The sequence below is a fragment of the Notechis scutatus genome, chromosome 14, assembly GCF_049901735.1.
Source record: "Notechis scutatus isolate UNSWTSFEM ecotype Mainland chromosome 14, rNotScu1.2, whole genome shotgun sequence".
NCBI lineage: Eukaryota > Metazoa > Chordata > Lepidosauria > Squamata > Elapidae > Notechis > Notechis scutatus.
This window is the reverse complement of record NC_142022.1, coordinates 9390632-9417336: the sequence shown is the minus strand read 5'-3', so window position 1 is coordinate 9417336 and position 26705 is coordinate 9390632. Positions and strand designations below refer to the sequence as shown.

Sequence of the window (26705 nt, the reverse complement as noted above, 5' to 3'; positions counted from 1 at the left end):
TGGTAGTTTAGTTGCAACCTTTTAAAGAGAAGAGTTGGACTTTCACTTTCCAACTGCTGCACCGCCCTTCCAGATTTCCTCCCCCCACCCCCTTTTTTATGGCAACTACTAAAACGGGCCTAGGAATGTTTTGTGAGTTGACAGTAGACACGTTTTCCCACCCTCCCTTCTTTGAAATCTACCGTCCGCCATTTTAGTTCCTCCGATTCAAACCGGTTCGGTTTGGCAAAGCAGCAACCGGGACTTCGGAGCATGTGCAGAGTGCCGCACCCCTCCGCCACGAAGGCTCAATGAGATGCGGGGGGGCTTTCAAAGCTTCACATACAAGAACAAGACCCTCTGTGACCTTGGAACTTCACGTCAACCAAAAACAAACCTATACATTCTGTTTATTGTAAAATCTGCAGCTCCCGGGAAGCCGCAGGATTGTGTGTGTGCGACCATCACAAGAGTTGTGTACAGTCCAGGCCTCCCCTTGTGACAGCCAGCTCGACCACAGAAAGTTCCAAATTCTCCAACGTCCCCAGAAAAGATGAGGAGGTGGCCCGTAAAAGTGACGGAGCATAAGCCAGCTTCTCCAGAACATCCCATCATGCAGGTAGAGTAGAAGGCCTCTTCCGGGTCATCCTCTCCTGATCTACCCAACCTTAGGACCTGGGGTGGTGAAGAAGTGAAAGGAAACGGGGGCAGGGGAGCAAGGATAGTCCCCTGAGGTCCATCCGTGGTGCCCTCAACTCAAAGCCAATGGGTTCTTTGAAGACGGTCTCGGGTGCCTCAGCTAAGAAGGTGGATCTCCTTGAAGGAAAGTGTCTTCTCCATCTTCTCATCATCCTCGGGTACTGCTGACCCGTTCGCCCATCAACCAGTATGTCCGGAGTTTCCCCTTGCCCTGTGATGAAGGAATGAAGGTCTATCGGAGTCCAGGGTGCCTCCAGAGCCATCAGCCACCCAGTGACTCAAGAACCCAGATGCAGGGGAGGACCTTCAACCCAACACACTGTCCTCCTCACCTTCATCTCTATGTCTCCTCGGAGGTCCAGTTCGAAGCACCCAAACTCTTCAAGGATGGTTTTGGTGGCCGCCGATAAGTGGATCTTCAATGCTGGAATGACCAGAGGAAGTTGCATTAGAGAACATCTGTACAGAACATCTGGATTAGAAGGACTGAACCGGAGAAAGGGAGCAGAGATGGAGACTAGGAGGCCATCCCAACAAGATGTGAGAAGTTGAAGTCCTGAAGTTGATCCCTCTTGTGCTACATGGATGCAACCACGAAGGAGGTGGCCTCAACTGGTTCTTCTCGAAATGTTCTCGCTTCACATTGTAGAAGTACCTTGCTTCAACAGGCTCAACCAAGTAGCCTTGAAGTCTTCTCCTAGGTCAGTTATTCTACCATCTCCTTAACTACCTACAAGCATCCAGCTGGTGTGGGACAGTCCAAACATCTGTACCTCACACCTGCCTTCTTCTCCCAAACCACTTACCTTCACCGTTGGACTCCATGCGCGAAGCTGTGTTGACCGTGTCTCCAAAGAGACAATAACGAGGCATCTTCAAGCCTACGACTCCTGCGCAGACGGGACCTTGAGGGAGAAAATGCGATGGGTCAGCAGGGACAATCAAACCCTGATTGGTGGCTCTTTCTCCTTTTCTCCTCCCTTCCCCGAGAATCCTAGAACGTGTTTTGGAGAAACCCCCATTCCAAGTCACGTCCCCAAGGTCTCCTTTGCCAGTGGAGGAGAAATCACAACACGCAAACCATGGTTCCCGGCCATTTCATGGTCCACCTGCATGGTTTGTCAAAGCTCACCCACATTTGGACCCCGCAAGGAACCGGGTTAACATCCTGGCCGTGTAAATCAGATCTACTGACTTCTGAAGCGCCATAATTGCACCATCTACCTTCCGGTCTCTTACACACTCCTTTGCACACCCACCCCTGTGTTTGTGACACACGCTCAGAGGACCTCCTCACCGCTATGGATGCCAATCCGCAGCTTGAGCTGCTGCTCAGGCCGGTGGTGTATTTTGAAGTTGCGCACGGCTTCCAGGAGTGCCAGGGACATGCGGGAAATCTCGCGGGCGTGCAACCGGCCGTTGCGAACTGGTAACCCTGACACCACCATGTACGCGTCTCCGATTGTCTCCACCTTGACGAAGACCAAAGAGCAACAGTTCTTAGCCTTGGGGGGGTCTTTAAGGTTTGTGGACTTCAACGCCCAGAATTCTAGAGTTGTGGGAGTTGAACTCCGCAGTTGGACCTGGGGAATTCTGGGGAGTTGAACTCCACACTTCTTAAAGATGTTCATAACAGGGCCAAAAGGAATATTATTATTATTATTTTTAAGTTCTTATATTTATTGGTGAGTACATCAACCAGAAGGTATGATGACCATCAACCATCAATAGAAAAGACAGATGGACACACAGACATGATGGATGGATGGAGAGAGAGAGAGATGAGGAAGAGAGGGAGATGATAGAAGGAAGGAGATAATAGATAAGATAGACAGGATGGATGGAGATTGTGATTGATAGATGAGAGAGGGGGGAATGGATGGATGGATTAGAGAGAGAGACATAGGGAAGGAAGGAAGGAGATAATAGATAGACAGGATGGATGGAGATTGTGATTGATAGATGAAGGGATGGATGGATGGATGATTAGAGAGAGAGACATAGGAAAAGAAGGAAGGAGATAATAGATAAGATAGACAGGATGGATGGAGATTGTGATTGATAGATGAAGGGGGAATGGATGGATGGATGATTAGAGAGAGAGACAGGGAAAGAAGGAAGGAAGGAGATAATAGATAGGATGGATGGAGATTGTGATTGATAGATGAGAGGGATGGATGGAGGGATGGGTAGATAGGGAAGGAAGGAAGGAAACAGATAAGAGATAAATGGATGGATGGACGGAGATTGTGATTGATAAGGAGAAGGATGGATGGGTAGACACACAGATAGACAGGGAAGGAAGGAAAACATAGATAATAGATAAGGTAGACAGACAGGATGGATGGAGATTGTGATTGAGAGAGAGAGAGAGAGGGAGGGAGAGAGAACCATACTAAGACCCTTCTCACCTTGTAGACATCAAAGTTATCAATGATTGCATCAAAGCAGGTGTACAAGTCGTTCAGCAAAGCCACCACCTGGGAAAATAAAGAGGGGAAAAAAATTTCTGGGACAGACCAGGGTCTCTTCAACGTGGGTGAACGTGTCACCTTCCCAAGGGAACAGACCAGAGGCACCCAAGGTTTGCGGGATGGTTTCAAGCCAACTTGAGAGGTCAGAGGGGACATTTCACCAGCTCTTCCACCGCCGCCGCCACCCCGCGCTCACCTGCATGGGGGTACTCTCTGCCGACAAGGCGGTGAAGCCAATGATGTCGCTGAAGTAGATGGTGACGCTGTCGAAGGCCTCCGCCTGCACCGTCTCCCCTCGTTTCAGCTGCTCGGCCACCGAGCTGGGCACAACAACGCCTACCGGTTAATTGGCAGCCCAGTATAAAATCCACCGTTTTACAGATTTAACAGAGTTGGAAGGGACCTTGTAGGTCATCTAACCCAACCCCCCTACACCATTCCTGACCAATGGCAGTCCAGTCTCTTCTTGAAAGCCTCCAGGGAGGAAGCTCCTGCAACTTCTGGTCCATGGGTTGATTGTTCTGCCAGAAAACTCCTCCTTATTTCCAGGTTGAATCTCTCCTTGGTCAGTTTCCATCCATTATTCCTTGTCTGGCCTACAGGCGCTTTAGAAAATAGCTTGACCCCTTCCTCCTCTCTGGGGCAGCCCCTCAAATATTGGAAGATGCTCTCCTGTCTCCCCTGGTCCTTCTCTTCCCTAGACTATCCAAGCCCAGTTCCTGCAACCGTCCGTCGTATGTTTTATCCTCCAGTCCCCTCATCATCCTGGTTGCTCTTCTCTGCACTCTTTCTAGAGCCTCAATATCCTTTTTTATAGCATGGTGACCAAAATTGGATGCAGTACTCTAGGTGTGGCCTTACTAAGGCTTTACAGAGTGGTATTAGCCCCTCCCTTGATCTCGATTGTATCCCTGCTCACCCACCTCAAAAAATGAACATTTGTCAAGCTAAACATCTGTCTCACCGCAGAGCTCGGTCACGAAGTGGGAATCCAAGCCTTCCCTGCCCATTCCCAAGGCGACAGCCCCAACCTCTGCCATGCAAAAGTAGACTGCTCCTGTCCAGGAAGGCTCTGTTGAGCGGCGACGGCTATGATCGCAGGGCGAAGGGGACTTACTGAGGTAAAATCTGGTACAGGAGTGCCTCAGCTTTGCGCTTCTCCTCCAGGTAGGCCTGTGTGCGTTCTTCCACCAGTTCTTCTAAATTGTTGGCGTACTGCTCCATCCGCGACAGCAGCGTATCCAAGAGGTTGCAGTTGCTTTCCCTGCCGTCGACAATCAAGAGGCTGAAACCATCCAATCTGCTTCCCCGGCCAGAGACATCCCTGGCCCTTTCCAGCTTTCGTTGGAAAGCCAAACCAAGTTTCTAGTCCTCTCTGACCCAGGTCTGGAAGTTTTATCTCTTTATTTTATTTTATTTATTGAATTTACATTGCCGCCAATTCGCCCATGGCGACTCGAGGTGGCTTACAGAATGTAAAACCATATTCTTTTTTAAAAAATAATACAAACTAACAAAAATCCAATAAATTCTTAAAGTAAAAAACAAAAAAAAGTAATAAAAAAAAAAAGAATCCAATAAATTGATAAAGTCAAAAAGCAATAAAAAGTAACAAAAAAAGAGAATCCAATAAATTGATAAAGTAAAGAAACAATAAAAACTAACAAAAATAGAATCCAATAGATTCATAAAGTACAAGGCAACAAAATTTGAAAAAATAAATAAATCACCCCCTAACTCCCACTCCCCACCCCCCCCCGATGACAGCAGATCCCACGAGCCATTCGATGGGCTAAAGTTGGGCCTACTCTTCCTCTCGCGCCTCAGATGACATGACTTCATCTTCAAAACCTGCCGGGGGAATCCAGCCCAGCCCAGCCCATCGGTCCCCACCTCCACACCGTGCTCTACCTATTGAACTTCCGCAGCATGCCTTTGATGTGTTGAAAATCCGGGCGCTCCTGTGGGTCCTCGGCCCAGCACCTCTGCATGAGATGGACCACCTCCTCTAAATTGGAGGGCAGATTCGTCGAGGGGCGAAAGGGAGGCTGTTCCCCGCTCGTGACGCGCTTGATAATCTCTGGAAAGGGCCAGAAAATTTGGGGGGGGGAGAAATGGGGGGCGTTAGGAGATGCCTGGGCGGGGCCATGGGGAGGAGAAAAAGGATGCAGGGATATCGCCCCCCCATTTTAGAAAAAAGTTGCACAGGTTTTGCCCACCGTTCCAAAGCAGACGTGGCTTCCCGTGAAAAACGAGGACAGATTACATGGACAGGGTTTCAATTTACCGCAAGAAGCGAGGATAGATTACGGGGACAGATTTTTAAATTTTCCATGAGAAACAAGGACAGATTCCTTGGACAAATTTTAGATTTTCCACAAGAAGTAAAGATAGATTACGTGGACATATTTGCGGGAAACAAGGATAGAAACCAACGAGGCTGGAAACTATACGGACGTATTTTAGATTTCTTGCAAGAAACGAGGATTGAAACAAGGATAAATTATACAGACAGATTTTAGATTTCCTGTGAGAAATGAGGATAAAAACAAGGACAGATGACATAAACAAATTTTAGATTTTCCACAAGAAATGAAGATAGATTATGTGGACAGATTTTAGATTTCTTGCGAGAAACGAGGATCGAAACAAGGATAAATTATATGGACTGATTTTTGATTTCTTGCTGGAAATGAGGATAGAAACCAGGATAAACTATACGGACAGATTTTAGATTTCTTGTGAGAAACGAGGATTGAAACCAGGATAAACTATACGGACAGATTTTAGATTTCTTGCGAGAAAGGATAGACACAAGGATGAATTATACGGACCGATTTTAGATTTCCCGTGAGAAACGACAGAATGATCAAATTGCATCCAAGGAAATGGGGATTTTCTTTTTCCTTCTCACCTTTGGGACTCAGATCAACCCCTTCCACATAGAAGACGCTGCTGCGCAGGGCAATTTCTTGCAAAATGATGCCAAAGCTGTAGACGTCTCCTTTTTGAGTACCCGGACAGGCGCTGGTGTCCAACCTCAAGAGCTCGGGAGCTGTCCAGAGTTTCTCTAAAGAAATGGGGAACTGGGATCAGACAGGGGCTAAAGACCCTTCAATCCATCAGTCAAGGAGGAGGATCTCCTGAAGGTAGTCCTCCACTTACGAGAAGTCACTTAGTGACTGTCCGAAGTCACAACGAAAAGTGATTTACAGCCAGTCGGTCCTTGTACGACCATCACAAATTGATCACCCTTGCACCCTCTCCAAGGGCAACTCACTGGCAAAGAGGGCGTGTGAATCGTCCGTCTCGGGCGCCTGGTGGAAGCTCTCCAGCCCGTAATCGGTGATCTTCAGCACAAAACGGCTGTCGACCACGCAGTTGGACGACTTCAGGTTGCCGTGGTAGGCGATCGCGCTGTGGTGCAGGAAAAGCATCCCCTTGAAGCCGAGAGAAGATGGACGGGAGCAAGAGAGGAGAGGAGAGATCATTGGGGGGTTGTTGGGATTCCCCGCTGCATCATCCTGAGCCAAGACTCCGGGTCAACCACAAATCCTAGACGGCGCCTCCTGCCGCTGTGTTCTTGAGGGCAAAGCAAGGTTTGAGGGGTCCTCGGGGCTCTCTGAGGTGGGTGGGTTTTTTTGGCAGACGTTTCGTGACCCAACTAGGTAAGCTTATCAGCGCTAGTGGGGGTTTGCTGCGAATGCTCTTTCTAGTACTGATGGAGTTACCAAGTTGGGTCATGAAACGTCTGCAACAAATCCACTAAGCTCAGAGAGCACCAAGGACCCCGCGGTTCAACACCGAGCTACAAATATTCTCCTTTAAATCCAGGTTTATTCTCCAGCAGAGTCCCAGAATCCAACTTTCAAGCTCTCTCTGTCCCTTTTGTAGCTTATGGAGCAACCTTTCCTGGCTGCCATGTTGACTCTTTTGACCGAACATCCTCACTGCAGCTCACAAATGCCCTTATTCCCAAATTCCAACCCCCCTATGGATCAAACTCCTGTCAAAACTGAGGTCTGGCCACTGAAAATATCATTCTTGTCCTATTGGGGAGGGTTTTCTGGAATTCAGCGGGAGTTCAAAGGACAAAAGATGGATTGCAAGACTTTCCGGTCTGAAAAATCTCTTTTTTCATCCTTCGGTTACCTTGACGATGTCGTTGGTAAGCGAATAGCGGAACATCCAGTCCAAGGTGATGCTGTCGTTCTCCAGGATGTCCTAAATGGATGGGGGAGAGAGCAACATGGGTTCACAAGTCATTTCGAAGCAACCCTCTCCTTCCTTTTGACCCGCTACGACCTACGGCCGCTCTGGAATGACCATTCGAAGTTACACCAGGGCTTTTGGGTGGGAAAGATATGACTTTGCTTGGATCTGCCGCAGGAAAATTGAAAGGGCCTCCTTTAAAGGTTCTTTTTTTTCTACAGGGAGGTCCTGGACTTACAATAGTTCATTTCGTTCAAAGTTATAACGGCACTAAGAAAAGGGACTCAGGGTCATTTTTCACACTTACAACCGTGGTAGCATCCCCATGTTTCTCTCTCTCTCTCTCTCTCTTCTCTATATATATATATATATATATATATATATATGTGTGTGTGTGTGTGTGTGTGTGTGTGTGTGTGTATGTGTGTGTATATATATATATATATATATATATATATATATATGTGTGTGTGTGTGTGTGTGTGTTTGTGTATGTATGTATGTGTGTGCGTGTATAGATAGATATAGATTAGATTAGATTAGATTAGGTAGGTAGATACATACATACATACAAAGATTAGGTAGATAGATGATAGATTAGATAGATGATAGATTAGGTAGGCAGGTAGATAAGGTAGATGATAGATACATACAAAGATTAAATAGATCGATAGATTGATAGATAGATAGATAGATAGATAGATAGATAGATAGATAGATAGATAGATAGATAGATAGATAGATAGATAGATAGATAGATAGATAGATAAGGTAAATAGATATATACATACATTAGATAGATAGATGATAGATTAGATAGATGATAGATTAGGTAGGTAGGCAGGTAGATAAGGTAGATAGATGATAGATACATACAAAGATTAAATAGATCGATAGATTGATCGATAGATAGATAGATAGATAAGGTAAATAGATATATACATACATTAGATAGATAGATGATAGATTAGATAGATGATAGATTAGGTAGGTAGGCAGGTAGATAAGGTAGATAGATGATAGATACATACAAAGATTAAATAGATCGATAGATTGATCGATAGATAGTTTGATCGATTAGTTTGATCGATTGATAGATAGATAGATAGATAGATAGATAGATAGATAGATAGATAAAGGTAAATAGATATATACATACATTAGATAGATAGATGATAGATTAGATAGATGATAGATTAGGTAGGTAGGCAGGTAGATAAGGTAGATAGATGATAGATACATACAAAGATTAAATAGATCGATAGATTGATCGATAGATAGTTTGATCGATTGATAGATAGATAGATAGATAGATAGATAGATAGATAGATAAGGTAGATAGAAAAGGTAAATAGATACATACATAGATTAGATAGATGATAGATAAATATGGATTACGTAGATAGAAGATAGGTGATAGATGATAGATAGATAGATAGATAGGATAGGATAGATGGATTAGGTAGATCAATAGATCGACAGACAGACAGGTTCTAAAATCAGATAAACAGAGAAAATAACACTGTAAAATGCTAAAGATATGTATATGTAAGTAACTCCAGTAAAGAATTATAACCAAACTGCTTCTTCCAAATTGGATTTCCAAAGAGGCTTCGGGGTTATTATGATTGTTCTAACAGCTTCTGTGTTTGGGCCTGGGGGGAAAAATATATTTAAAATCCAATTTTCTCTTCTCTCTTTCCTCCCCGGTTTAAGTTGTGTCCTTTTATCCATTTTGTTTTTGTTTTTGTTTCTCTCCTCTGCCTTTCTTTTGCGAAATTTATCTGCAGCCGCCAGCCGGAAACCTCGGCGTGTAGAAAACTGCTGTTCTTTGAGGCACACAAAGGCAGCCCGTCCCATAAGAGGCCATAAATCACCTCTCTGGAATTGGCCCATCTCTCCAAGGGGGGGGGGGAGAATTTAAAAAAGAAAAAAAGAGAGAGAGAAAAAAAGCTTCCCCTGGGTCCTTTTTTTAATTAAAAACTCTCGCTCGCCCGCCCCGTCCCTCCGCCCTGGCCTTGGCCCCGTGCCCAGCCAGCCGGACTCAAGATGGCACGGGCTCATTCCTCAGTGGACGGAAGACCCGTGGGAGGATCGCTCCTAAATCCAGAGACTAAAAATCGGAGATAAAGGAGAGGGGCGGGGAGGGAAATGCAATGTAAAATGCTCCGTCATTGGAGGCTTTGACTGTGTCTCAAAAATGGTCTTTCTTCTTGGGCAGGGGGTCAGACTAGAAGACCTCTCAGGTTCCCTTCCAACTCCGTTATTCTGCCTTCTGAGCAACGGGTCAGGCTAGGAGACCTCTGAGGTTCCCTTCCAACTCCGTTATTCTGCCTTCTGAGCAACGGGTCAGACTAGGAGACCTCCAAGGTCCTTCCCAACTCCGGGATCCTGTATTCTGAGCAGGGGGTCAGACTAGAAGACCTCTGAGGTCCCTCCCAACTCCGTTATTCTGCCTTCTGAGCAACGGGTCAGACTAGGAGACCTCCAAGGTCCTTCCCAACTCTGGGATCCTGTATTCTGAGCAGGGGGTCAGACTAGAAGACCTCTGAGGTCCCTCCCAACTCCGTTATTCTGCCTTCTGAGCAGGGGGTCAGGCTAGAAGACCTCTGAGATCCCTCCCAACTCCGTTATCCTGCCTTCTGAGCAACGGGTCAGACTAGGAGACCTCCAAGGTCCTTCCCAACTCCGGGATCCTGTATTCTGAGCAGGGGGTCAGACTAGAAGACCTCTGAGGTCCCATCCAATTCCGTTATCCTGCCTTCTGAGCAGGGGGTCAGACTAGAAGACCTCCGAGGTCCCTCCCAACTCCGGAATCCTGTCATTCTTTCAAGCCCTCCCCCCCAAAAATAATAATAATAATAATAACAATATGTTTTTTGCTAGAGTCTGGGGTTTTTATGAATTCCTCCTGACCTCTTCCTGGAATGAAAATAATTTGTGAAGAAGGGCGGACAGGGAGAGAAAAAATGCCAGAAGGCCTGGGGTCCCTCCTCCCACACAGACGCTGTTCCCACCCGCTGCCTTTTCCCTCTTCTCCTTCCCCATTCCTCCCCACCTGCAGGCTCCCCCGGGTACAATACTCCGTCAAGACGCAGATATTCGGGGGGTCGATGCAGGCGCCGATGAAACGGGTGAGGTGCTTGTTCTGGACGTCCCTCATCTGGAAAGGAATAGAGAATGGAATCAGAGAGTTGGGAGGGGACCTTGGAGGGCTTCTAGTCTGACCCCCCCTCCTGCCCAAGGCATCACTTCAGACAATTGGTTATCCAACATCTTTTGAAAAAAAAAAACTTCCAGTGTTGGAGCAAGGAGGAGGAAGAGGAGGAGGAGGGGAAAAAGAAAAGAGAAAAGAAGAAAAAAAAGGAAAGAGGAAGAAGGAAAAAAAAGAGGGAAAAAAAGAAAAGAGGAAGAGGGAAGAGGGGGAAAAAAACTAATTTGGTCTTTATTTTATTTATTTATTTGGTTTGTCAACTGCTTACAAGATAACAGGTATAAGTAAAAACATAGTTATAAATACATGAATATATATAAAAATAAATAAAAGAAACAATAGGACAGGGACGGTAGGCATTAGATAGATAGATAGATAGATAGATAGATAGATAGATAGATAGATAGATACATACATACATACATACATACATACATACATACATAGATTAAGGTAGATAGATAGATGATAGATTAGATAGATGATAGATTGATAGATAGATAGATAGATAGATAGATAGATAGATAGATAGATAGATACATACATACATACATACATACATACATAGATTAAGGTAGATAGATAGATGATAGATTAGATAGATGATAGATTGATAGATAGATAGATAGATAGATAGATAGATAGATAGATAGATAGATAGATTAGGTAGGTAGGCAGGTAGATAAGGTAGATAGATGATAGATGATAGCGTTGGTGCGCTTATGCACGCCCCTACAGACCTCTTAGGAAAGGGGTGAGGTCAATAGTAGACAGTCTAAGGTTAAAGTTTTTGGGGTTTGGGGAAGAAACTACAGAGTCGGGTAGAGGATTCCAGACATTGACCACTCTATTGCTGAAGTCGTATTTCCTGCAATCAAGTTTGCAGCGGTTAAACCTTGAGTTTGTGGTTTTGCCCTCTGTACATGGGCAGAGGCGTTCTGCTCAGCCCCAGCAAGTGAGAATCCGGGGTGGGGGGGGGAAAGGAAGACAACGGATTGGAAAGCTCTCCCCAAACTGGGATGTCCCTGGGAATCAGGAAATCCATAAAGGACGTCTCCCCTTCCCCAATTGGGATAGTAGAATCATCAGGTTGGAAGGGACCTGACTCCCGTCACCGTCACCGGTGAGCTCCGGTCACCCCAAGCCAGAGGCTCCCCTTCCCCTTCCGCCCGGCTGCTAATCCCCAGCCATCCTGGCTTATCTCCTCCCTTGCGGGCCGAGCAACTCAGCTTCTTCAGCGGAGACACCCCGTGGCTCATTAAGGGTGTGTGTGGGGGGGGGAGCAGATGGCTATCGGCCTCCTGCTTCCTCACTAATGAGTCAGGCACCCTGGTGCAAAGGGGTGTGTGTGTGTGTGTCCGGGTGCCGGTGGACGCCCCCCCCTTTCCCTCTTCCCTACTTGCTAAAGGAACTGGCTGAGGCTGCCCAGCTGCCTTCCTGTATGATCCCTGGGAAAGGGAGGAAAGGAGGAGAGAGAAAGGGGGAGGGGAGGAGGAGGAAAAGGAGGAGGAAAAGGAAAAAGAAGGGGAAAAGAAAGGGAAGGGAAAAGAAGAAAAAAGAAAGGAAGGAAGAGAGAGAGAGACAGGAAGGAAGGATGGATGGAAGGAAGAGTGGGAGGGAGGGAAGAGAAGGAAAAAGAAGGAAAGGGAAGGAAGGGAGAAAGGAAGGAAGAAAAGAGATAGATAGCACGATAGAGACAGGAAGGAAAAGGTAGAGGATAGAAAGATAAATAGTGAGAAAAGAGAGAGAGATAAGGAAGGAAGGAACAGAGATGATAGATAATTTGAGAAAGAGAGATGAAGAAAAGAAGAACAGAGATGATAGAGAAATAGGGAAAGGGAAAGAGAAAGTGATCGATTATAGAAAGATAGAGAATGATAGAGATAGATGGATGGATGAGATAGATATAGATAGGTAGAGATAGATAGATAGATATAGATAAGATAGATAGGTAGGTAGGTAGGTAGGTAGATAGATAGACAGACAGACAGACAAGGATAGATGGATGGATGGATGGAGAGATGAGATGAGAGAGAGAGAGAGAGAGAGAGAAGGCAGATAGATAGAAAAAAAAGAGACAGAAGAATAAAATGTAATTACGTGTTTCAGCTCAAACAAAACGTCTCGTGTGAGGTCGATGCGCTTCCGGTTCATGTGCTTCACCGCCACAAGGTTTCCCTGGGGGGGGGGAGAAAAAAAAAGAGGAAGGGGACCCGGCGTTGCGGCGAAAGAAGAGACCCCCTCCCCAAAGACCCCCCATGCAGGAGTAGCCCTCTCAAACCCAGGGCCTTCCCCATTTCCCACCACCACGACCCGCGAGGTGAAACTTACTTTGTAATAAGCCGTCTTGGCATAAACCTGGAATTGCCCCTCGGTGGTCAGCAACGATCCGTAATTTGAACCCCTCTGAAGAAAAGAGAGAGGGGGGAAGCGGGGAGGAGGGGGAGACCCCTCCCCAAAAAAAGAAACAAATAGTCAAGCTTTTGCTTCTTCCTTTTGAGAAGTGGCCTCACCCCATTCCTCAGAGGTCTGTAAGGGGCGTGCATAAGCGCACCATCGTGCCTACCGTCCCTGTCCTATTGTCCCCATTTAATTGTACTTATTTCCTGTATTCTTACTCATGTTTATACTTATATCTATTATCTTGTAAGCGATGGACAAATCAAATAAAAAAAATAAAAATAAAGGAAGGAAGGAAGAGAGAAAAGAATAGAGGAAGGAGAGAAAAGAAGGGAGGAAGTGAGAGAAAGGAAGGAAAGAAGGAAGGAAGAAAGGAAGGAAGAAAGGAAGGAGGGGGAAGGAAGGAGAACAGGGAAGAGGAAGGAAGGAGAGAAAATAATAGAGGGAGGAGAGAAAAGAAGGGAGGAAGGAGAGAAAAGAAGGGAGGAAGTGAGAGAAAAGAAGGAAAGAAGGAAGGAAGAAAGGAAGGAGGGGGAAGGAAGGAGAACAGGGAAGAGGAAGGAAGGAGAGAAAATAATAGAGGGAGGAGAGAAAAGAAGGGAGGAAGTGGGAGAAAGGAAGGAAGGAAGAAAGGAAGGAAGGGGGAAGGAAGGAGAACAGGGAAGAGGAAGGAAGGAGAGAAAGGAATAGAGGGAGGAGGGAAAAGAAGGGAGGAAGTGGGAGAAAGGAAGGAAAGAAGGAAGGAAGGAAGGGGGAAGGAAGGAGAACAGGGAAGAGGAAGGAAGGAGAGAAAAGAATAGAGGGAGGAGAGAAAAGAAGGGAGGGACGAGAGGAAAAAAAGGGAGGAGCAGGAGGAAGGAAGGAAGGAAGGAAGGAATTGTTGTAAAAAGTGGAAATTTTTTTTTTTTAATGTTGAAAATGTTGAATAAATACATTTATTAAAAAATACAAAATTAAAATTTTTGAATCCCACCCCTGCCTACCTCGAAGGGGTGGCGTATGCCCTGCCCCCCAAAGGGAACACATGTGGAAAGAATTATCCAACCAGGGCTTTGGGTGGGGGGAAGTATGGAGTCCAAAAAATAAATAAATCACATTTAAAAAAACCATTGAAATCCACCAAGGAGACGCACCAGCGAGAGGGTGACTTTGCTACCCATGCTGCGTAGGTTTTTCTCCAGGTTGCTCGACTGCACATCGTCCCAGCTGACACGCCAAAATTCGGAAGCCAGTTCCTTCTCCAACTTCATTTTCCTATTAACGGCATGGGAAAACACACCAAGGCAGGAGGTATGGCTGGCGCATCCCTCCGTCGTCTTCCTTCTTTTCTTTTTTTTTAAATTTTGCAAACAGGTGGTTCCCGCCACACCAGTTCAGACTGCGAAAAGCTACACACAGCCTCGCCATTTCCCCCGTCACTACCCACCCCGTCTCATAAAAACTTTCCGTTAATCAGCAGCTCGGAATGGGCTTCATTTTAAATGCATCGCTCAGAATTGGCTTTGCTTTAAACTGCATTGATCAGAATTGGTTTTGTTTCAAATGCATCGCTCAGAATTGGCTTTGCCTTCAATGGCATCACTCGGAATTGGCTTTACTTTAAACTGCATTGATCAGAATTTGCTTTATTTTAAATGCTTCACTCAGAACTGACTTTTGTTTAAACTGCATTAATCAGAATTGGCTTCATTTTAAATGCATCGCTCAGAATTGATGGATCATAATTGGCTTTGTTCATCGTTCAGAATTGACTTTGCTTTAAACTGCATTGATCAGAATTGGCTTCATTTTAAATGCATCGCTCAGAATTGACTTTATTTTAAACGGCATGCTTTGTTCATCGCTCAGAATTGACTTTGCTTTAAACTGCATTGATCAGAATTGGCTTCGTTTTAAATGCATCACTCAAAATGGACTTTAGTTTAAACTTGCATTGATCAGAATTAGCTTAGTTTTAAGTGCATCACTCGAAACTGACTTTGCTTTAAATGGCATTGCTCAGAATTGGCTTCATTTTAAATGCCTCGCTCAGAATTAGCTTTGCCATAAACAAACATTGGGAGAACCGAGGAAAGCCCCCTCCGCCGGGATCAACCAATCCTGAATATCCTGCCTGAAAATCAAGTGGATCCCAGACCCGAAGCATCCAAATCGATTTTCCGCTGGGTGGGATCCACCCTGCAAACTCACCGGTAGGCAAAGAAGGCTGTGAGGATGATGCCAAACAGGAGTAACGTCATCACGAGCGCCAAGATCTCCAGCAAGGAAAACGAGGCTGGGAGGGAGAAGGAAATAATAGTAACAACAACAACAACAACAATAATAATAATAATACCCAGCATAGTTATCTCATTTGCTGTGTACATTGTCATTTTTGTGTATAACAACAACAAAACAACAACAACAAAATAATAACAACAATAACAATAATAATAAAAACAGAGGAAGAAGATTCGTATGAAACCGATCCCAATTTTGTGGCACCGTGATCAAAATTTGAACCAATGAAAAGCAAACCCCAAATCTTCCAAGCCGGCTCAGTCAAGGTGGTTTAAATCCCACCCCACAAACCAGCCTGAATATATATATCTATATCTGATATTTGATATATCTTGATCCCTGGCCCCAGTTCACAATTCCAGTGGAAGGGAGTTCCGCAACCTAGCGCCTCAAACCCATTTCATGCACTTCCTCTCCCCCAGCTGCACCTTTCTGGCAAAGCGGATTTTCATTTTCAAACCCGCAAAAGGGCACCTCCCTCGGAACGGCGTTGCCTGGCCAGTGGATCTTTTTCCCAGGGATCGTTTCGATCTTCTTGGTGGTCCCGTTGTAAATGGCCACGACCTGCAGAGAGCGAGAAAAAGCAGAAGGGAAAAGAGGATTTTTTAAAAAATTATTATTATAATTATTTGGGACTTGGGTAACCTTAACTCAGTGTTTTCTCAGCCTTGGCGATTTTAAGAGGGGTGGACTTCAACTCCCAGAATTCCCCAGTCAGCCATTGGACTGAGGGATTCTGGGAGTTGAAGTCAGCAAGCCGACTGGGGGATTCTGGGAGTTGGCATCCATCCATCTTAAAGCAAACTGGCTGGGGTGGGGAAATCTGGGAGTTGAAGTCCATCCATCTTAAAGGATGCCGGCTGGGGGATTCTGGGAGTTGAAGTCCATCCATCTTAAAGCATGCCGGCTGGGGGATTCTGGGAGTTGAAGTCCACCCATCTTAAAGCAAACTGGCTGGGGGATTCCACTAACCTCAAACACTCCGCTGGCCGGATCCAGATCCCAGAGGGAGTGATCCATTTCCCGGTCTCCGTTCTGATCGATCCGCAGGAGCCCCGTGATTCCTGCAAGGCAGGAGAATTTTGTTTCAAATCAATAAACAAATTAGAATAACCCCAAACCTTCCAATGTCAGAAATGTCCACCTGCAAGGAGACCCCAGGAGGGTCTCTCCAACCACAAATTAGCCTTTTAAAACATCTCCATTTTAAGATGATGAGGTAAAATACGGATCGATTCAAGAATGTCAAGAGGCCAAAAGGAGAGTCACTGCTCTAGGAGGTCGCACTATCAGCCGGGTGTGTGTGTGTGTGAGGCTGGATGACCTCCCAGGTCCCTTCTGACAGATTCTAAGCCTGTTTTCCATTAGAGACCTCTAGTGGGGTCGCACCATCAACCCAAGGGTCAGGTTGCATGGCCTTCCAAGGTCCCTTCTGACAGATTCTAAGCCTGTCTTCCGTTAAGACACTTCTAGTCTAGGAGGTGGTCGCCCCATCAGCCGAGGGTAAGGCTGGATGGCCTCCTGAGGTCCCTTCTGACAGATTCTAAGCCTGTCCTGCATTAGAGACCCCCAACTCCCCCCCCCAAATGCAGGGATATCTCAACCGCCTCAATTATAGACTCGGACAGCGGATTGGTGCCACCCCGAAATATTTCCCCCCATCCCGTTTAAGGATGGAGAAGCAACCTGGGCCCGTCTGAAGGATCTCTAATTCTCCCATTCCACACACACCCCCAAAATGTCCCCCTCCTCAGCAAAATCCCACCCGCCCAACTTTAAAAAAAAAATACTCAGGGCCTGCCGAGATTCCAACCTTGAAAAGTCCGGTTACGCATCTGGAGCGTGATGGCCAAGCCGTCGGTGATAGAGCCGCCCAGCGCCAACGTCTCATTTACCGCCTGGCCGTAGAGCATGACCCCGTCGTAAAAAGCCCCCACGATGAAATCTTCCTGGAAAATTCGAGAGATTTTCAGGGTCCAGGGGGGTGGTGAAGTGGGAAAGGTGGGAGAGGGCTGGACTAGAAGACCTCTAAGGCCCCTTCCAAGTCTATTATTCTATGTTTTACGTCGCCGCCGTCCTCCTTACCAGTCCGTCTTCCATGGTGAAGTTAAACTGCTCCTGGGAGGTTCGTTTGATGTCCTGGAGAAACGAGTGGTATTCCGGATTTTGGGGTTCGGTGTAAGTGATGAGCATGACAGCCTGGGGGGGGGGGGTGAAAAGGGAAGCAGGACAAAATAACGTAACCCCGATTTTTTTTGGGGGGGGGGAGCGGAGTTATTTAGCATCATTAACTCGAGCCCACCAGCCTGTTTCGAGACACTTCTGGGAGATGGACTACAACTCCCATCCTCCCTCCCCGACAGCCGAGGCGGTGGGAGTTCCGAAACCCCCCAAACCTTGGGGACAACTGCCCCCTTTTTCCACCCCACCCCACCCCCACTGTTCCATGGGGTCAGGTAGACTTCCCCGACCCATGGAGGCTCCACGGAGCTGCCGTTGTGCAGATATAATCATCCGTAGAACAGTAGAAAGGAGGGGAATGAAGAGATCATCCAATCCAACCCCGTGCCTGGGCCACAAGTGGGTGGTCCTCGGCTTATAAATACTCGGGTAGACTTCCCCGACCCATGGAGGCTCCATGGAGCTGCCGTTGTGAAGATATAATAATCCATAGAAAGGAAGGAAATGAAGAGATCATCCAATCCAGCCTGGGCCACAAGTGGGTAGCCCTCGACTTATAGCTGTTCGTTTAGCGACCAAGAGGCAAACACGAGGACGATGACTTCGAGATGGCCGAGAAAAAAGCATCCAAATTTAAGGCTTTTTGCCCCTCATGGCGTTTCCCTGGGTTTTTCCAGAAATGCCTCTTTCCTGGGCCTTCGTTTATTGCCGGCAGCTCAGCCTGATATACTGCCCCTGAGGCTGGAGGTTCTACGGAACGAGGAACGGAAAAACTACCACGGATCAAGCCTTTCCAGAAATGGTCTGGGACCCGTTTGAAACTCTTTCCGGCTTCTCAAACTGCTTCTCCCGCTCCCCCAAAACGGCCCCCTTTTTAAGTTTTAATTTTTAACTTGAAAAGAGCAACTTTTAGCTCAAACTTTTATTAATAGCGGCAACCTGCCCGACTTCAGCATCCGGACAATTTATCTCCCTTCCTTCCTTCCTTTCTTTCAAACAAGGCCGGAGGAGAGAAAAGCAGGCGAGCCCCTTTCGGTCACTCCACAACCCCTCGTCCCCGGCCTGCCCCCGCCCAAAGCAGGAACTCGAATTCAAGACCCCTTGATTGCATTGAAGTTTTCCTGCAGGGTTGTTTTTTTTTTAAGGGGGGGATTTGCTCCAGAATCTTTAGAGTAGAATTGAGCTGGAAGGGACCTTTTCAAACAAGTAGCTGTCCCATGTCTTCTTGAAAAGAAAGGAAGGAAGGAAGGAAGGAAGGAAGGAAGGAAGGAAGGAAGGAAGGAAGGAAGGAAGGAAGGAAGGAAGGAAGGAAGGAAAAAGTGGGAGGAAGGAAGGAGATCATGGATGGAAAGAAGGAGATAATGGAAGGAAGGAAGGTGATAATGAAAGGAAGGAAGGAAGGGAAAGTGGGAGGAAGGAAGGAGATCATGGAAGGAAGGAAGGAGATAATGGAAGGAAGGAAGGTGATAATGAAAGGAAGGAAGGAGATAATGGAAGGAAGGAGATAATGGAAGGAAGGAAGGAAGGAGATAATGGAAGGAAGGAAGTAGATAATGGAAGGAAGAAAGGAAGGAAGGAGATGATGGAAGGCAGGAAGGAGATAATGGAAGAAAGGAAGGAAGGAGATAATGGAAGGAAGGAAGGAGATAATGGAAGGAAGGAAGGAGATAATGGAAGGAAGGAAGGAGATAATGGAAGGAAGGAAGGAAGGAAGGAGATGATGGAAGGCAGGAAAAGATAATGGAAGGAAGGAAGGAAGGAGATAATGGAAGGAAGGAAGGAGATAATGGAAGGAAGGAAGGAAGGAAGGAGATAATGGAAGGAAGGAAGGAGATAATGGAAGGAAGAAAGGAAGGAAGGAGATAATGGAAGGAAGGAAGAACCCCCCGAATCCAAGCCAACATTTTGGCCCTTCAACCCTCAGCCCCTGGCACCAAAATTACACCTGGAAAGAAAATGGCCCACCTCCCAGCGCATTCGGACATGCGGTTCTGACCCAGGATGGGCCAAGGACCCATGGCTGCCCCACACTCACCTTGTAAGCCTCACGGGCCGCCCCATCGTTCCCATCCCCACGTCGCCAAGGCAGGGTCGGGTCGGAAACCGGGAGCTCTGGAGGCTGCTCCCGAAGAGGTCCATGTAGAAGAAGGCATACTCGCCGGCGGTCAGCCCTTCCCGGTGCGCCTGGAGCATCAGGCCACGGAAGATGTCGGGCGGGCAACAGACGTACACAACTGCGGGGGAAGCAGCACAACGACTCCCACATCAGCACCCGGGGACTCCCGGTCGGGTGGAAGAGCCCAGGGGGCGGAGGGGGTGGGTGGGTGGGTGGGGTCTTTAAAACCCCTTTGCGTTCGGTTCATAGGATGCTTTCCTCTCAGGGAATAGGACGACAAAGCCCATCGTCCCCGGGGCCTTCCCGCCGAGGAGTTAAAGAGTGGGGGAGTTTGGATCTGGTCCACTTTCGGGACTCTCTGTTGGCCGTAAAAAAAAAGGATAGATAGAAAAGATAGAGATGATGGAGGGATGGCTAGGTGGATGGATAGATAGATATGGATGGATGGATGGAATAGACAAAGATGAATAGAGATGAATAGAAAGATGATAGACAGATTGATAGATAGCTAAAGCTAGATAGAATATACATACTGTATACACACACACACACACACACACACATAATGATATATATGTAAGTAGATCCCTGCTTAAGTGAGTCACACAGTCATTAAGCGAATCTGCCTTCCCCATGGGATGTCACACAAAGGGATCACATGATCCTGGATAGCTGTGACCATTATAAACATGAGTCAGTTGCCAGGCGTCTGAATTTTGATCCTTTTTTCCTTCTTTCTTTTTCTTTCCTTCCTTTCCTTTCTCACTTCTTTTCCTTTCCTTCCCTTCCTCGTTCTTTCTTCCTTCTCCTTGCTCTTTTCTCTTTTCCCCTTTCTCCTTTTTCTTTCTCCTTTCTCCTTCTTCTTTCTCCTTTTCTTTTCCCCTTTCTCTTTCTCCCTTTCTCCTTTTCTTTCCTTTCCCTTTCTCCCTTTTCTTTCTCCTTTCTCCTTCTCCTTCTCCTTTCTCTTTTCTCCCTTCTCCTTTCTCCTTTCCCCTTTCTCCTTTCTCTTTTCTCCTTTCTCTTTTCTCTTTTCTCCTTTCTCCTTTCTCCCTTCTCCTTCCCCTTTCTCTTTTCTTTTTCTTTTCTCTTTTCTCTTTCTCTTTTCTCCTTTCTCCTTTCTCCCTTCTCCTTTCTCTTTTCTCCTTTCTCTTTTCTCAAATCCTCTGGATGACTCTTTGCAAGGAAGCAGCCAATGCCTCCCCCCCCCCCCCCCCGTCGGGAGGACTGGCCAGCCGAGCTGCCAGGCACGATAAAAACCTAGCAACCTGCCTTCCTCGCCCGGGCAGAGCTGACCTCCCGCTTGGCCAAAGCCTGGGCAGCAAGGAGGGAAAAAAATTCAGCTGGGGTGGAGGAGGAAAAACGGTGCCATTCAAAGGAGCTTCGTTTTGCTTTGACGAGCAAAGTTACTCAACGAGTAAGAAAAACAAAAAAAAAACCACCCCAAAATGAAATTAAATCCACTTTTTTTTTTCTATAAAAGGAGACCCTCACCTTTCCCCAGGGGGAGCTTTCACCCTGGGGAAGAAACCACCATTGAGGGTTTGTCCTGGTTTATGCCAGTGGAAAAGCGGAGTAGCTTTTTCAATCTTGCAACAATAACCACGATTCAGAGCTGGTGGGAACCAGTTCAACCTCTCTGAAGCTATTGGAGTTTAATAAAACAGGCCCCAAGAAGGAACCAGAGGGGCTCAAAGCTTCTTTGGAGCAATGTCCAGTTTTCCTCTGGAACTCCCCGTCACAAGATCCCCTGGGAATCTCTGGATGCTCTATGCTCGAATCCAGAACCGCGCTGCAACTTCCACAGCGGAAGCAGCAGGAAAAACCACCCCAAACATCGAATGCCTCTGGAGTTAAATAACAGATAACAGGTAATCAGAGTTGGAAGGGACCTTGTAGGTCATCTAGTCCAACCCACTGCCCAAAGCAGGAGATCCTTGGCAATCCAGATTGTAACCAACTAACCACGATTGGGGACCATGTCCGTTGGATGCATCCTGGCAAGCCCCAGGACTGCTCCCCACCCCTGCTGGCCTTGCCACCGTTCCCAAAGAGAGATGCAAAGGTGCCAGGCCAGGCGGGCACCCCTTTATACCCAATGACACGCCTGGCAAAACGAGGCGGGCTTTCGCTCTCGTTCCCCCCCTTTCGCAGTCGCTCGCTGGGCCTCGGGCCGAGAGACATCCTGTTGTTTTCCTGCCGAGCGTCCTTCCCGCCACCGGCAACCAAGGTCAAGGGACACGCTCTGTCCCCCGGGTGGGGTCCCGGCATACGCCAGCAGCCCCCTGCCCGAGCCAGCTTCTTCCTGTTTTGCTGACTTGCAAGATAGAAGGAAAGCCGTTTTCGGTCCTTCTCCGGACTTGAGTTGGGGTTTCAGATGTTTCCAAGCGGGGCTGCCCATTCCAAGCCTTGGCACGCTTCGGTCTTTTTAGATAGATAGATAGATAGGAGAGAGAATGATAGATGTGTGTATGTGTGTGTGTGTGTGTGTGAGAGAGAGAGGTAGATAGATGATAGATGAGAGAGAGAGAGAGAGAGAGAGAGAAAGAAAGAAAGAAAGAAAGAAAGAAAGAAAGAAAGAAAGAAAGAAAGAAAGAAAGAAAGAAAGAAAGAAAGAAAGATAGATGAGAGAGAGAATGATAGATGATAGATGTGTGTGTGTGTGTGTGTGTGAGAGAGAGAGAGAGAGAGAGAAGGTAGATGAGAGCGAGAGAGGTAGATAGATAATAGATGAGAGAGAGAATGATAGATAGATAGATAGATAGATAGATAGATAGATAGATAGATAGATAGATAGATAGATAGATAGATAGATGAGAGAGAGAATGATAGATGATAGATGTGTGTATATGTGTGTGTGTGAGAGAGAGAGAGAGAATGATAGATGATAGATAGATAGACAGGCAGGCAGGCAGACAGATAGAGATGGAGGGGGTAGGTAGATGAGAGAGAGGGGGGGTAGATAGATGATAGATAGATAGATAGATAGATAGATAGATAGATAGATAAGAGAGAGAATGATAGATGATAAATAGAGAGAGAGATTAGATGATAGATGAGAGTATGATAGAGAGAGGGGGTAGATAGATGATAGAGAGATAGAGAGATTAGATATAGATAAGAGAATGATAGATAGAGGTAGATAGATAGATAGATAGATAGATAGATAGATAGATAGATAGATAGATAGATAGATAGATAGATAGATACATAGATGATAGATGATAGATGATAGATTGATAGATTGATAGATGATAGATAGATAGATAGATAGATAGATAGATAGATAGATAGATAGATAGATAGATAGATATAGATGATAGATAGATAGATGATAGATGATAGATGATAGATAGATAGATAGATAGATAGATAGATAGATAGATATAGATGACAGATGATAGATGATATAGATAGATAGATAGATAGATAGATAGATAGATAGATAGAGAAACAGAGAGGGGGGATGATAGATAGATGATGGACAGACAGATGAGAGAGACAATGTTAGATGAGATATATATATATATATATATATGTATGTATGTATGTATGTATGTATGTATGTATGTATAAAGATAGAGATAGAGATGATGGATGCCTGCAGCCATCTGGGATCACAAGATCACCATTTGCAATCTTCCCAGCCAGCTTCCACCAAGCAAAGTCGGGGGGTGGGGGGAAGCCGGATTCATTTAGCGATGGCCTGATTCACTTAACAACCATCCTGATTTGCTTCACCACTGAAAAGGCACGCTTAAAAAAAAATCTGGCTTTATCCGCAGGTCTGGGGCAATTAATGGACGGACCTTTTACGCTCACAGTTTTTTTTCCAAATACAGCCGGTGCTTTTATGACTGTATTTCATCAGCTGACCCAAATCATCGCAGATCAAGGCGGTCTATAAATCTCCACAGCAAATAAATCACGGATAACTTGCCAGAAAACTTAAATTGTACAAGGAACAATTGATTAAAACCCCTTTCCAGGAAGGTGTGACCGTTTGCATCCTCCCATTCGGCGAAACGAGACAACAAATTTCCTCGGACCGAGAAAACGTTGCAAAATAATAACAATAATAATGAGAATGACAATGGTGATAATAATAATGATAATAATAATAATAATAATAATAATAATAATAATAATAATAATAATAATAATAATACGCTATTACGCTATTATTATATATTATTATGTTGTTATCCTTCCTTGGAAATCAGGAAACAGAGGTTGGGTACCTCAGCCAGGAAACCACGGCCAGAAGTCCTCGGCCAGGGCTTCTCGCCTTGAATAGAACAGGGATGGGACAGATGACCTCAAAGGACCCTCCCTTCCTACGATCCGGCTAGCAAACAATCCGTTATCGGGCAGTTTTTAAAATCAGCAGGAAACAGCCGACTGCGAAGGGCAGGAGTTGGAGATCGGGAGGAAACCTTTGGCTGAGCAAGAACATGCCTGTGCGCACACAAACGCAATTCCCTCCCCCCCCAACAAACACACCCACACACAATTGTGCAACAGTGCAAGGAAGACAGAATTCCTCAATTTTGGGAGCCGTGTGTGTGCAAGCAAGCTGCCCTTGGCTCAGGTACCCTGTGCAAAAGTCCAAAGGGACAGGTTACAACACACACACACACACACACACACACACACACACACACACACCCTGTCCAGATCCAGCTGCAAAATTGAATCTTTTTTTTTTTTAAAAAAAAAGTCAATTTTCCTCCTCCCCACCAAAAAAACAGAGATTTCTTTTTCAGCTTTCAGCTGGGAGGATCCCGATCCAGGAATCCTTGGATCGACCCATGCAATATATTATATGCCTTGGGTCCAATTCTGTCAGGCGCTGGCCGGGCTAATAAATTGATTTATATTTATTTCCTGGCTTTTCGTGCCAGGAGAATCACCGGCCAGCTGTTCGGGCTGCGTGGAGAGGATATCAGAATTGCAATGTTATATATATATATATATAATTTATTTATTTATTTTTGCTTGCAAAGCTCAGCGTAACAGCGGAGCTCTGGATATTAATTCCTCGAGTTAGATTTATGCATTTTGCAAGCCCCTTTTTTGGGGGCCTGGAGTGTCTGGGAACATTCCTGAAAAAAAAAAAAAAAAGAGGCCAGATCCTGAAATAACAACTTTGCAAATGACAACAAAACTCACCCCAAGCGAAGGAGAAGAAGTTTGAGGAGGAAGGCGGGGGGGGTGCATGCCACTGAAAGTTTAGCTGGCCCGCACCGTTTTTTTTTAGCTCAATCCTCCTTAATGCAGGTAGTCCTCGACTTAGGACCACAAGAGAGACCGGCATTTACGTCGCTAAGCGAGGCAGTAAGCAAGTCGTGCAGAATTTGCTGTTGCTGAGCCAGGAGGTTATTAAGGGAGTCGTGCAGAATTTGCATCGCTAAGCGAGGAGGTTGTTAAGCGAGCCACGCAGAATTTGCGTTGCTAAGCGAGGAGCTTGTTAAGGGAATCACGCCTGACCACATTAGGACCTATCCGCCCGCGGCAGATCAGCAAATCACGGCTATCGTTTCAGCGAATCCCACGGTTTGTTAAGGGAATCGACTCCCTGGGGGACCAGAAGCCGTCACGCCCTGCTCTCCAGCCCCATAAAAGAGAAGGGGTCCATCTTGTTATCATTGTCTTCCTCCTCCTCCTCCTCCTCCTCCTCCTCCTTCCCAGAAGTCAAGCAATGGAAGGATGAGGCCCAACCTGGCGAAGAACTTACTCCGAGCTTTCTCCTTGATGTACTGGAGCAGGTCGGTGTAGTTGGTGGATATGAAGGGGACGTCAATGATGGTCATGTTTTCCACAGACGGCAACTGCATGTAGAGACCCTCGACGACGAAGAAGCACGGCCGGTAGTTTTCCCTGTCCTCCCAGTAGAGCAACATGGCCCGGCTGCTCCAGTTGAAATGCCGGCTGAGGTTGACTCCAAACTCGCCCACCTTGGTGTGGCTACCACCTGTGCGGGTCACCAGGGCGTACTCGCCCTCTTTCAGGCCTAAGCCGTAGGCCTCACCCGCCGCCGTCACCAGAGGCACGTCCCAGTGGCTGCTGAAACGGGCCACGGCCGCCGTGGCGTAGATGCAGCCGGGCCCCACGAAGGCGTGGGGGGCGTGAGCCAACTTGAGGTCCACGGCGGCCAGCGAGGCTATCGAGTCCAAGCAGACACCGCGGCTGTCCTCGCTGTTGCCCAAAACCAGCTGGACCGTGTAGCCCGGCAAGAGGTCAGGCCGGGCGTTCAGCTCCTGGATGGCCCGCTCGATAGCCGGGCCCACCCGTGGCCAGGACCACGGGTAGGTGGTGTTGTGGAGGGGCAGGATCACGGCCAGGGTGAGGTTGGCGCCATCCGACGGAGAAAGGACAGCCAGCAGGAGTGCCCACACCAGCATCGCCACCTCCATGGGGCACCACTCCTGACTCTAGAGACCCCCCCACTCCAGATTCTACCCCTCCTTGCTCCAAAGTAATCGAGGGGTGCACAGAGAGACCCCAACTCTTAATTCCTCCCCTTCCCCAATTTCCTTCCTAGGCACCCCCAGCCCAGCTGTGGCATGCAGCCGGCGGGGTCCAAAGACAAGCAGGGCTCATCCAGAGCTGCTGCCCAAAACTTGCCCACTCCCTTGCCTTGAGGGTAACAGCACCCCCTCCCCTACTCACTCCCCTCCTGGATCTCCCCTCTCCCTGGCCCAAGCAGGGATCGCCCCGAGTTGCTTTCTCCAGCCGACCAGCTCTCTAGCAGGCACACGCCTGGCGTCCCACAGACCAGCAAGCTCTCCAGCGCCCGCCTCTCCTTCCTTCCCGGGGCAGGAATGAGTAAAACCTCCAGATTGTTGTAGTTTCTCTCTCTCTTTTTTTTCTTCTTCTCCCTCCTCCTGGTTGAATGAGCAAAGGGCTTTGCTATCACCAGCCAGGCAGCTTAACCCCTGCCTGCCCAGGCAGCCTCTCCTCCTCCTCCCCCCAGCCTGGCAGGAAAAAAAAAAGGGGGGGGTGATTCGGTGGGCAAGGCTTACCCCCAGATCACATCTTCCTGACCCCCCGCCCCTTGGCACCCTAAATGAAGCCCAATTTCTTTCCTCGGATTAATAAATGCATTTTTGCTGTTCTTCGCCGCTTTTGGGAAGGGGCATGGCACGGCGCC

At 47.0% G+C, this 26705-nt stretch overlaps 1 protein-coding gene across 1 annotated transcript; it reads right to left on the bottom strand.

The window, feature by feature from the left end:
* Positions 1–374: 374 nt before the first annotated feature.
* NPR1 (natriuretic peptide receptor 1) lies at positions 375–26402 on the bottom strand. The gene is given in 23 exon segments (XM_087943146.1): positions 375–889; positions 1011–1102; positions 1485–1583; positions 1976–2150; positions 3090–3158; positions 3349–3472; positions 4270–4416; positions 5064–5232; positions 6067–6222; positions 6433–6592; positions 7305–7376; positions 10423–10527; positions 12679–12756; positions 12910–12984; positions 14112–14232; positions 15169–15253; positions 15687–15822; positions 16231–16322; positions 17072–17207; positions 17344–17457; positions 19475–19536; positions 19539–19673; positions 25290–26402. Coding segments are annotated over 23 exon segments (3144 nt in total). The 5' UTR covers positions 25969–26402; the 3' UTR covers positions 375–826.
* Between the last annotated feature and the right edge of the window lie 303 nt (positions 26403–26705).